This window comes from Rissa tridactyla, chromosome Z (assembly GCF_028500815.1).
Source record: "Rissa tridactyla isolate bRisTri1 chromosome Z, bRisTri1.patW.cur.20221130, whole genome shotgun sequence".
Taxonomy (NCBI): Eukaryota; Metazoa; Chordata; class Aves; order Charadriiformes; family Laridae; genus Rissa; species Rissa tridactyla.
In genome coordinates, this window is record NC_071497.1 from 33,435,261 (window position 1) to 33,447,735 (window position 12,475).

Here is a 12,475-nt window from a genome sequence, read left to right on the forward strand (position 1 = left end):
AACTTATTTCTTGAGGAGCTGAGCTTCTCATGAGGCAGATAGCGTTCAGAATACCCAAATGATTTAAAATTATTATAGATTGCTATTTTTGCAGGGCTTCTTTCCATTTCATTTACAGGAGGTTCCAATTAATTCTGATGGAATTTCATGAGTATTTCCAGTGTACGCAAACGCTTTAGCAGTACTGTTTCTCCTTGCTGCAGCATTGGAGGCTGCAGTTCAGCTGAAATCTTGTTTCTTAAGTGTGACATCAACTAATTCAGGTCCGATAATTCAAAGTCCAGTGTCCAGGCAGTTGTGAAGTATTAAATGAACATGCCCTCATTAGCAAAAAAAGCAGAAGTTCTGTGCATATCTGAGATGGGTTTAAAGATGTTGTTGCAATGGGAATTTACCAGGGATGCTTTTCTGTTCCATATTGTGCTCTGAAATAGGAGTTAGGCATTTAAATAAATAGAAAAACAAACGTAAACCTTTGCCAGTGGGACTTGTCTTTGGCTATCTGCTGCTTAGTAATCACACAGCGATTGCTCAACTGTATTCACTTTGTGTATTTGCTGTTCTGTTTCATGAACTAAAGATTCTCAAGTGCTAAGATTTCATACTAGTTGTATGGTATTATAATCATGATCAGATGTCAGGAGACTGATATAAAAGATCAAATGTTATTTACCAGAATGTTATTAGGAGGGAAAAGGGGTAGGCGTCTCTGCATAGCTTTGTAAATGCTCTTAGTTTCCATGAATACAAATTTTGGTTGCTCATTATCTGCTTACATGGAAGGCTTCTATACCGTTTCCAAGATACTGGAGTTTCCAAAACTCAGTTGTAGGCACTGTGCCTGTGCAATGATACAGATCAATGCAAAAAAAATGCTTGGCCGTCCTCTATTACTTTCTGAGACAAGGAATGGTGTCGTGGCTGGGGAGTGCATGTGGGACCTCATTCCTATGCTTCATGACATGGATTTTTCAACTTCCTTTTGGGCTGTGCTGAATGACAGCAAAACACTCCTGCAGCAGGGAGACAGGAGCTTGGTTTTGAATGGAAACATTTGCAGGCAGGCCTTGTTCTGTGCATTTATAACTGATATGTTAGAATCTGTCTAATCTTGTTGTGAAATGTAAGTTGTTTAAAACACAGCCATGCATGCAAAATCCCTTGTATGCGGGGCAAACTTGGATCCAATCTAAACCTGGCAGCTGGCTCTTGTCTGTAAAGATCTGAAGTGGAAACTCAGTGATATCTGAACTGGAACATCTCAGTGATATTTTATAATCTAGAATCAGGCATGGCAGCATTCATTGGTTGAATAAATCAGTTGTGCATATTTGGTTGCCACGCATACGTCTGAGTACCCTCTGCTTATTGTTGCTTATAAACTACCAGTAAAATTTTTCCTAATTTTCCTCCTAATGATGGAATTTTCCACCTGGATTTGAGGAGCAGCATGGGCAACATCTGGTGACTTAAGAGCAATGGATCCCCAAGGCCTCAGAGGGCAACATCTGCTTCGCAAACAGGGACAGACCTCCTGCATGGGTGACCTCCTCACCCTTCCTTCCCCCGCATTCCCTGACCTCTTCCCCTTGCTAGCTTAATGACAGATTTGGGATCCAAACTCGGTAATGAGCCCTGAAGGGCAGTCATTACTCAGGTCCTATATATCTGAGGTCCTGCACTATTCATAAGAAAGAGAGAGTTTAAAAAAAAAAAAGAAAATAAAAAAAGAAAACCAGCATATTTAGCTCTTATTTGTTATTTCTTGCCAATGGGGTTTTGGAGAAGACCTTGGGGTCCAGTGCAGGCCAGGAGCCCTTGTAGGAAACTAAAGTATGGATATCTGAGAGGGCTGAACCTCTCAGGGTAGGCAGAGAGGTTGCTTTCTTCTACCTCCAGCACACAGGGTGACAGTGGGGTAAAGAAAGATGTGTCGGAGGGGCTGGCTTTCTTATGGTTGTACTGACCTGCTCTGCTATGTGAACCATAACTTTAATGATGACCTTTAATTTAATGACCTCACCTGGTCATGTTTATTATGTGTGCACAGCTATCTGCAAACTAGATCCTCCTTTCCTTTTATGCTCAGTGCTTTAAGTCTTAAAGGGTAGATAAGGTGATGGCATTTCTGGGCACGGGGTTATTTTTCTTTCCACTTAAAGATTAGTGTTTCTCAGTATAAAAATCTTGGGTTTAATTCCCTAGAATTTTGTCAAACTTTAACTATTTTAGTTGAAATTTTCTTTGTTGGTGTATGACACAAAAGAGAACTCTAGGCCCAGACCAAAGGTCTGTCTATGCCTTGTCTCTTACATCAAGTAGCAATGGACGTTAGGAAAAAAGACATGAAGAACAAGGCAAATGTGTTGGGTTTTTTCCCCAAGAATATGAAAAGCCACACCTTTGCCACAAAGGTCATGTGTCTGAAAATTGCTAATTTCAATTCCCTGCTCCAAAGCATAGAAAAATGAGTATTTCTCAGTAAAACAATTGTAAAAAATTTATTTGTTGTTCTCAGTGAGCAGAGAGCTTTATTTTTCCCTGATCTCATTCCCAGAAACGGTAAAATTTTCTCTCATAAACAGTAATAGTCAGTGCAGTAGTAACCCCTGTCCTTGTTGCTGTTGCTGTTATTATTAACATTGCTGTTACTTAAACTGCCAGATTTGCTCTTGTGCAAGTTTTTGCTACACATAAACACACACACACCCCACACAAAGTGTATTAACCTACACAGACTTTTGAATTTTCTAATTTTTACTGAAAGAAACATAAAACCTTGTCTATGGAGCCATATGTGTGGATTAAAAATGCAAGAAATATAAAAATGGATAGACAAACATGATTTTTTATCCGTTTTAATGGCAAGCAGTGGGAGCTATTCTGTTCTCTTTTAAATTTATAATGAGTATAACTTGCCCACAGGATACGAGCTGCCTTCTTATTTTCATTCACTCCTATTCATGTATGCTCCCCTAAGAAAGATTGTAATTGAGGTCAGAATAGAGGCATGAAGTTCTCCTGGAGTTGTATAAATAGTGCATGGATTTGCTAATGCAATAGTAACTGTTTTGTTGCATCCTAATGTGTCACTTTAGCCAGGCAAAATACTTGCAGTGAATTTTTTCATGGACTTTCTCATGAATACAAGACCTTAATAGATAACACTGAGAGAATACTTCATACCACAGCCAAAGCTTTCAATTTCGTGTTTAAAACTTGCTCACAAACCTCCTTATTTAGACAACTAGGTAAGTGACTTTGTTTTCTAAAATGTTGAGCATGCCACAGTTCCAGCTGAATGTGGTGGCAGTCTTTGCCATTAAAACCTGCTGACCTAAATCTTTTGCCTCTCTAAGGATGTTTGCTGTTTGCTGTGTCCAGCATGACTCAGGGTGCAAAAGGGTGGATTCCCGCAGAGATGTTTCAGAAGTCAGAAGTCTATGGTTAGAAGCAGCTGGATAACTGCTGGCTTGTGTGCAAAGTGTTGTGTGAGCGCTCATCATGCATGTCGGTGCAAAGTGAGACGAAATGCTCAGGTGATCTGGTCACGTAACTCAACTGTAGCCAAGAGGTGAGCCTTGGTAAATTCATTAGCTACACAGTCAGTGGACCATGCAAGCTTCTGGTTTTGCATCCGTAGGACTCGCAATGGTATTAACAGCTCCAAGTTGTACAGTAGTCAACAAGGATCTGATATTCGTAATCCATTAAACTTTAGTTTGCTGTTCCTCTTCCGAAGGTAGCCAGTGGCTTATCTTCGAGAACATAGCACAGAAATATGTAATAAAAACAACATCTTGCATGTAGTACCCATAGAGCATGTGGCCAACTATGAAATACTTCAAATGCAAGAAAAGTCCCTTCTACTCATACATTAATCCACTTGAGACTTGATTAAAGAAGGAGATCAGAGTATCTCTTCTCTCTATAGCATAGTTACATGTGACCTAGGCCCACAGTTTGTTGATAAATGTCTGGTGGAATGGGTCAGATTCTCAACTGGTGCAAATCAGCATGCCTGGACCAGTGTCACTGATTTGGGCCTCCACATAGAAAGAAAGTTTGGCATAGCAATTTCCCTAAGAGTAGTTTTGAACTTTCCTTGCAATTTGAGTACTTGAATTGAGGGCGGTGCTCTTTTAATCTGATTCAGGGCAGTAGTTTCTTTGAGGACCAGGAAAAAGGTGAAAAGCACAGTTGTTTTAAGAAACAAAAAGTCCATTTATCCACTGGATCTCCTTGTGTCCTTGACCACACCTGCCTGCATGCCTCTGAGGTCTCAGAGGCCTCAGAAGGCCTTACGGTCTACACACCTACTCCCTACTCTGCCATCTGTACACTAAGTAACAAGAGGTCTCATATACTCCCCTTTTCTCAAGGCATGTGCTAGTTTTTGTCATTCTTTGTATAATTCAGTGTCACCTGAATGACACAAACAATGCAAAAGACTTAAGTCTTATATCACTGCCAGAAAGTAAACCTCAAGATGACAGAAAGTGTGTGTTTGTTGCTCTGACTACCTGTGATGTTCGTGGTGTTTGCATTCTTCTCAGAGTCCAGGTTGTTGTCCCTGTCAGGGTCCTCAGAGCTATCTTCAAGGCCTGAACCAAAACCCATGAGATAAACCAAATCCCTTCAGTTTTCTCAAGCAGGCTTTTTGTGTTAGGCCTTTGGCAAACTAACTGGGGAAAAAAATGGCTGTAAGGGCATGCAGAGGGCTCTTCACAACAGCAGCTGTAGGACTGTTAGATGTTTGATTACCCCTGGTGTCTCCTGAGAAGGAGGACCTCCTGCCTCCCTCAGAGGCATTACAGCAGAGCAGAGCTCAGGCACTGAGTGGGCTCCTCCCAGCAGCCCAAACAAAGCTCCCTAACTGGAAGGATGGATCAAGACACCAAGCCCAGGTTGCTATGAGTTCTGTTGGTGTTGAAGGGCCTCGTCTGTCTTGCCAGAGGAGACAGCAGGAGATACAGCTGGCCAGAGTATACTGAGGAAATGGGACTGAGAGACTGCAGGAACTTGTCCCTTAAAGTGCCCCCAAACAAGGATCTCCTGTCCATCCTTCAATATTTTTACATAAGAAAGCCCCAGCACAAACATACCCAGTTTCAGAAAACAGCTTACTGAGTTCACCAAAACTAAATGCTCCTAGAAGCACCAGGGAACAGAAATGGATAGAGCATCTGAGGTGGCTGTGGGCTGCTGTCGCCATACCTTAGCAAACTGCAGCAACAACTGCAAGTATCATGACTGAAAAATGCTTCTGGCTATTCCACTTTGGGCAAGTATTGAAGGCCCTGTACAAGTGGCCTCTTTTCTCTCTGCTTCTTCTGTTCAGATATCTTGTCATGTGGATCTGTGCTGGCCTTCTTGGGTGGAGTAAAATGCCTCTCTTACCATTTTGGTATACTGTCCTTAGTAAGCAATACACACAAATTTTGCATCTTCCAAATGTTAGCGTCCACCGTTAATGTTGCTAACACGAATGATACTAGCAGGGCTTGGTAATGTGTGACTTTGACACTTGTTTTCCAAACGCATTTCTCAGCACCTTTCAGGTGTGGGAGGCTCTGGATGTATTTTCCACTGTCAGGGAAGCTCCCCACCGGCATTTGTACTGACACAGCTGAGCTGCAGAGGTAGCATTAAGAAATGCTTCATCAGGCTCAGCATGGGCACTATATGGAACATGGTTTCTTTAACAGTGAAAGAAAAATTTGCTCCAGATGTGCCAGATGCTGAGCTATGCGGCTGTCAGACCTGTCCTGTCTCCTGTTGTGACTAAGAAAGGTTAATTGCTCAGGCAACCTAGCTGCACAACAGCAAACTGCCTCTATACCCAAAAAAAGGTCCTGGAAGCTGCCTGACTACAGGTCACTGTGTCCCAAGACCTAGTGCAAAGGTTTTGACCTTAAGAATTTTACTTATGATATTCATTTCCATGCGACATATCACTGGCTATCAGGGAAGTGCTGCATACACGTTGTCTCACATTAGTGAGGTGAAACCGGGACATATTGCCCAGGCAAACAAGATATTTGCCAAAGAAAACTGGACCAAAATGGAAAAAAAATACAAAAGAAGAGCTAGTAAGTAAGAAACTAAAATATAGGCTCAACATTGAGGTTTAATGAGAGGGATATTGAAGGGAAGACAGATGGACTGAGTTTTGTCTCTGGTCAAGTTTCTGTGGACTCCGAAGACAGTGAGCAGAGGGGCCACCCAATCCAGAATCACAGAACAGAGTAAAGGCATTCCTAAGTCTCTTATGAGGCTTTTTCTAAAGTCTTTTTTTTTGGCCTACCAGAGGACTCTTGGTGTGTCTTGAGAATTTGGGGCAAGACTTTTTCCCTGGCATTTGTGACCCTTCTCTAGCTGTGGAGTTGAAACTTGTGCAGCTGTACTGAACTGCACCACTATGAGGCTGAAAAGTGTTTTGAGAACTTGGAGAAGACCAAGATTGTTGATGCATACAACTGAAGAGCAATTTGATCACACCTAGGAAATTGCACACAGTCGTGGCTTGCCAGGTCAGCAGCACATGGACAGATGTGGTCTGTGAACCTCTGGAATGAGGTCTCTGTACAAGCCTGTGAAGCCTAAACAAATGATTTCTACTTTCTACTTTCCCCCATCTGCATTCTGCAAGGCATTAGCAGGGATCCAAGCACAGCAGCAGCACCCTTCATAGCCATCAGTCAGTTCAACAAGTGCATGCAAAAAGTCCAAGGCAGTATGTCACTAGCAATAGCGTATCTCTATAGGACCAGTATGGAAGAGCAACTTTTCTCATCTCTTCAGCAAAGCAACTGTTTGAGCCCCCAGCAGTCATCCCATGAGGGACTGGATTTGCATGTGTGACTTAGAAGATTTCCCTTAAGTGGCAAGTGACATTATTGGATGTACTTACGAGCAATTCAAGTGATATGAACAGGAACATGTCTTTGCAAAATTTAACTGCCTAGAAACATAAGGAGTGAATACTCACACTGACGCCTTCCAGAAGCAGAGCCATCTGCATGATTTCTCCTGTTGCCACTGATCAGTTATTCCCAGAGGAGAATGAGAGATTGAACAACTGGCTTCTTTCAGAAGAAACGGGCTTTTTTTTCTTCAGTTCTACTAGTAGACACCATAATTTTTCTTTTTTTCCCAAAGGGAAACTTTTTCAAGTTGATGTCTGCTTGCAGCCTCTGCCCACTGAAGCAGAATTCAAGCTTGCTTCTTTGAGCACCTTTTTCCCCATCACTTTGTCCATCCTTGGAGTTGAATGCTGTTAGAGGATCATCTGACTCCACATTATAACTTCTTGTTGCCTCTTGTGTTTTCCAGAGAGCACCAGCAAGATACCAGTATCAACAGAAGGGACAAAAACTTCTTCACGTAAGTTGAATTAACAGAGTCTTTCTATCTCTTTCTCTTTATTTCTTCTTGTAACTGCTTCTGCAGCTCTGCAACTTCTCCCTCTTATCAGAGAACAATTCGCCTACTACCAGCACCTGCATATCACCTTGAATACTGAAGCTACTTCAGGGACTGAGAAATGAATGAAGAAGGGTTAAGCATACTTTTTAATATCCTGGAGCTATATTGAGGATGCTAACGTGGCCTGCAGTTGTCGGCCTGCAGTTGTCAGCCTGCAGCAGCCCAAGTGAAAAAGTATTTGAGTTGTTAGGAACTGTATTTTGAAAAAGCACTTGTTGCTCCTGTTCCTGTAAACCCTAGCAGCTGCATATGAATTTACAGAGTGTATAGACATATTGATGTTTCCTCCAGAAAGCTTGTTGCCTAGACTGCTTTGTTCCTCAGGGCTCTACACACAATTCCTGACAGCTCTGCGGGGTCTGTGAATGTAGACAGGTAACTCACTGTGTAGTTTAACCACGTTTGAAGCTGCCTTGGCATACTAGGGGCCTTCTCCAGATGGTTTCCTTTCAGGCTGGAGGAATTTTGCTTTCAGCATCCCGCCTGCAGTTACGGATTGCACGCCTCCAGAGTTACTCCTGGAACTGACCCCAGTGAGAAGTCACTTTCATTATTTTAACTGTTAAGAGTTACTTTATATATGGACACAGTACAAGCAGTTGTCTCTACCGCTGGGTTTGGCTGAGGGAGCTGTGGCTAGGGGTGTGTAAGCCGAGCATCCCAAGGATTTACAAGATGCACATATCCTGCTTGGCAAAGAGACTGGGGTCCTGCTAGCTTTTTTGAGAAAGCTATGTCTGGCAGAGACAGGTTTTAGTGTGAGATGACAGTGTTTGTAGGCTAGATCAAGGAAAACAGTGTGATTGCCAGATTTTGCATTTAGCATGCCTGCAGCCTTTCCTTTGATGCATCTGCGTGTGTGGCGACCTACTTCTGAAATCTTGGCACTGCTGCCTGACAGAAGAGCCATTGGATGTGCCCATATTCTTTCATGTTCTCAGTGGGGCCTGTCACTGGTGCTTCACTGGATATGTATGAGACCACATAGCTAATAGCAAATGTCCTGTAACCATTGGAACCATTTTGTTCAGACGAGGTGACACGCTGGTCACTGACTCCACTGGGCTCGGCTTGCCTTCTCCCTTGTGCAGCAAGAATGCAGTCCCTGCACTTTGCTCCCTTCTTTCCCATGAACTAAGTTTCTTGTTCTTGAGAGGTCGCTTTCACTGCTTGTGTCCCTTCCAGTGCCCGCTGTTACAGTACTGATCTCCTCTTTACTGCTATTGTGCACTGCAGAGGAGGAGGCTGAGATGTTAAAAAGGCTGTCTGCATTCCTGATGAATCGCTGCACTGGCAGATTTCATACCAGGCAGCACACCCCACTGTTGTCCTGAAGGAGAGCAGAAAGGTATATGTGCACTGGCTCCTTGTTGAGGTCTTCTCATGGAGCTCTGAGTAGGTCTTTGTTATGTGGCTGGAGCAGAAACCTGCTCAGTCCCAAACCCAGCTGGGTGCTGTTTTTCCCACTGTTCTCACCCAGCCCTGGGTCTTGACCATGTCAGCTTTCTCTGACACTACAGGAGTCTCCTGCTGACCGATAGTGTCTGGGTTTTTGGGCACTGCTGATTTTTTCCAGTCCTTGCAAATGCAAATAAGTTATTAGTGTGTTGCTTCTTTAATTTGAGAGAGGTTACTGTGACATGCTGGTGTTTAAATCACCAGGAACTAGGTCTCCTGAAGTATTGCTAGTTACTTTTTGGTGATAGGAGGAGTTACAGAGCAGTCTTAGCTTTTAATTGTGGTTAAATTACTCTGCCTAAAAACTGACTCTGTTACGCAACGGATTCATCTTTTCTGCCTGATGTGACATAATGTTAAACAGTTCGCTACAGAGCATATACCTGACACGCTCCCTAGGATTCACAGGCTGGTTGCTAGCCACCCTGACTTCCTTCATGCCTCTCCACAGTGGCGCATCCATCACGTTACTGCCTTAGGTGAAGTGCTCTCTCTGCATACTCTTCCTTCCAGCTGATCGTACTTCTCTTGAACTCTTTATTCATGCATGACACCATATGTTTTGCTGGACTCTAAGTGAAAGCCCATGCAGCCACCCAAATGCATGGATTTGGTTTGCTGTGTGGTTCGGGTTTCTACAGCTCAGAAGGTTCAGCCCTAGCTTCAGGCTAGCTTGCTTCTTCCATTAACTTTTCTGAGTGCTTCCTTTATGTGATTTGTGTTGAGGTCTGTTTCTTTAATCTGTCCTGCAAGGTTATTTGCCATCTTGAGAATACTGCTTCTTTTTCCTTTCTCTGTAACCACTTTGGGACTGGTGCTATGTCCCATTTTGGTCTGGAACGTGTCCTGCTCTCCATTCCAGCTACAGCTCTCTGCAGACATGGTGGCAGTCATGGACCATGCTCTGTTTCAAGCCACAGAGGTCCTTATCCATAGTTGTGATAGACCTGGAGGCCTGACTGTCCATTTGCGAGAAGAAGATAAGAAGCTATTGTTTCCTGGGTCGTCATATAGAGCTTCAAGACACACTGCTTTCCACTTTCCTCTGATGCTGTCACAAACAGCTGAAAACTTTGCTATCTCTTTGCCAGTTTTCTCCTGACCTTCCCTCCCAGGACTATGGAGCATTTTTGCTGTAATTGATTATTCACAGTGTGCCTAGGACATGCTGTACCAACTTTGAAGTTCTTTGCTTTCTCGAGCTATCTCATTTTTTTATATGCTTTGGTGGATTTCTGATTACTGGGAAAAAAAAAAAAAAAAGTGAAAAAAAAAAGAAAGCTCTGCTGGGAGATGATGTTCAGGCTCTTCCAGTATAACAATGTAGCTGTGGCTATATTCTTACACCTTTGTTGTTACTTCTGTGTGTTGCAGAACCCATGCTTAGGATACAAGCTTCAACAGAAGGAACAAATGCTTCTTCCTGTAAGTATATACAAGTTGTTTAAATTATTGCTGGCAAGAGCCCTCAGGTACATTTCTTACTCCCTAGCTCAGAAAAAAATGTGCTTCCATCTAAACCTACAATAAGGGATCGAGAGTGGCTGGGTAGCATTCCTGCACTACAGATGCAGTTGTTATTTGTTATATACATTATGAGTCTAGTTCTCAGAGCCATTTCCCTTGCAGATTGAGGACTAAACACCTTCTTTCAGTAAAGTCAAAGTGCACGTTTGCGCAGGGCAAAGGAGGAGAAAACTGCTCCAGTGTTTCCTACCTGGAATTTCCTTCCCAGCCTCGCCAGGCAATGTATGGCTTCAAACACTGTCTCCTCTACCTCCATAGCCCCTGGCGCTAGAGTAGCTGGAACATCCTCAGGTCCAGGCGTCCTCAGCTGCAGTGCATTTCCCTTCATCCCCGTGCCAGCTGGTGCATGTTAGAGCTCCCTGGGCTCTTTCTCCTGTGCCCTGCTGCCCTTGGGAAGAGGATGAGGAAGGTGAGGACATCTTTTTGTGTATCTTCCCTCGTCTGGGACAGAGAAAGAGAAATGGTTCCTCTTTCTGGGAAGAGTGGTTGTATCTCTGCTCATCTGAGGGGCACACTGGGAGCTGTGGGGGTACCAGTGAGGAATGCGACTCTTTTCTTCTTCTGTAGTGATGCTTCCCAGGGAAGCATGCTTTACAGCCATAATCCTGTACACTTTCACCCTTGAGAACCATCAGATAGAGCCTTCCACCTCTTCACTGGACCCAAATCCACCATCTATCCAGCCTGGTTTTGAGCAGTCTGGAAGAACACTTCACACAATCAAAGTCAGATGGGTTGTGGGAGGTAGGGTATTGACCTTCTTCTAGAACAGTAAGTATTGCCAGCTGCCAGGAACAGGATGGCAGGTGAGATAGACCAGCGGTCCAGTCCACTCCGACAGTTCCAGTGTTGCTATAAAATATGGTGCGTGCTCTACTATAAAATATGGTGCGTGCTCTATAGCAAACTATAGGTAGATGCCTTTAACTCACATCTAATATCTACTGTAGCAGCACAAGGGGGAATGGTCAAAGCCAAATGTCTGGACACAGCGTTCTGAACATTTTTCATAATTTATTTGAGATACAAAAGACTTATTTTTGTAGATTTTCTTCTCAGTTATTAGGCTGATTAGTGTTTTAAGTGTGTGTTGAAGGAATTTTAGAAATCTGATAGGTTATTTAAAATGACCAAAAAGGTTTCTACCAGCAAGGTAAGAAGAGTTAATGTTTTTGGTCTTCTTTTTCCTCTGATGCATAGCAGCAGAGTAGGCAGGAGTGATTCCTGGAGCAATTTAAAACAGTCATTTCTTTCTGTTCTGTTCTCAGTTGCATTGATGTAAATTGGGAGTAACACTATCCAAGTCACTAAAATAAGTAATGGGGAAGAGAGAGTAGTATTGGATATTGCTGCCTATGCTGGGTAGGAAGGTGCTACAAAGCAGAAAGGAGACAACGTTTATTGCTAACATATGTGAATGTCTACTCACACTACAGAGCAATGAGGGAATTGAGTGCATGTACTTATTCTAAAGTTGCTTAGGGCTTTTCTTTTCTGAATTTCAGTGGGACATGTCCATTTCACACTTGTCACTGTCAATCTTGTAACAGCTACAGGAGATAAAATAAACTGTTTCCTTCCACTTCTCAGACAATAGCAGATGTTTCAGAGAACATGCCAGCACTGTCACTGTTGGCCAGACGCTGGGAAAGACCTGAGAACAGCAGAGTGATTCAGTAGGCTTTCTCCCCCGGGCTTTCACAAGCAAATAGGCATGCGTCATGCTTTGCTTTTTTGAAGTTCCAGTGACAGACATATATTCTGAGAGCTAACAGTTTTTAAAAATCCCATCTCTGTAAGATGCTCCACAACGGACATCCTAAAACTGAAGGTCCCTCTACCTGTTTATGTTCACGTGTACCTACAGTTGTTGAAATATAGTCCATTTTGAGAGTGTGGGCCTCCATTCTCAAGTAAAGGAGGAAGGAAAGACTGTGATGTATTTCCAGTTTCACATAAAGGGCTGGTGATCGAGTTGGGGGGGTTGGCAGTCCCAGGGAGG

General features: G+C 43.2%; 1 protein-coding gene across 1 annotated transcript in view; it reads left to right on the forward strand.

The window, feature by feature from the left end:
• Window positions 1–11,755, forward strand: part of LOC128902547 (pro-neuregulin-1, membrane-bound isoform-like) — a 50,375-nt gene extending 38,620 nt beyond the window's left edge. The window contains exons 4-7 of the mRNA XM_054185753.1: window positions 7,336–7,386; window positions 10,321–10,371; window positions 11,041–11,217; window positions 11,742–11,755. Of these exons, the coding sequence (XP_054041728.1) occupies window positions 7,336–7,386; window positions 10,321–10,371; window positions 11,041–11,217; window positions 11,742–11,755 (293 nt within the window). The remainder of the gene's footprint in view (window positions 1–7,335; window positions 7,387–10,320; window positions 10,372–11,040; window positions 11,218–11,741) is intronic.
• Window positions 11,756–12,475: the final 720 nt, after the last annotated feature.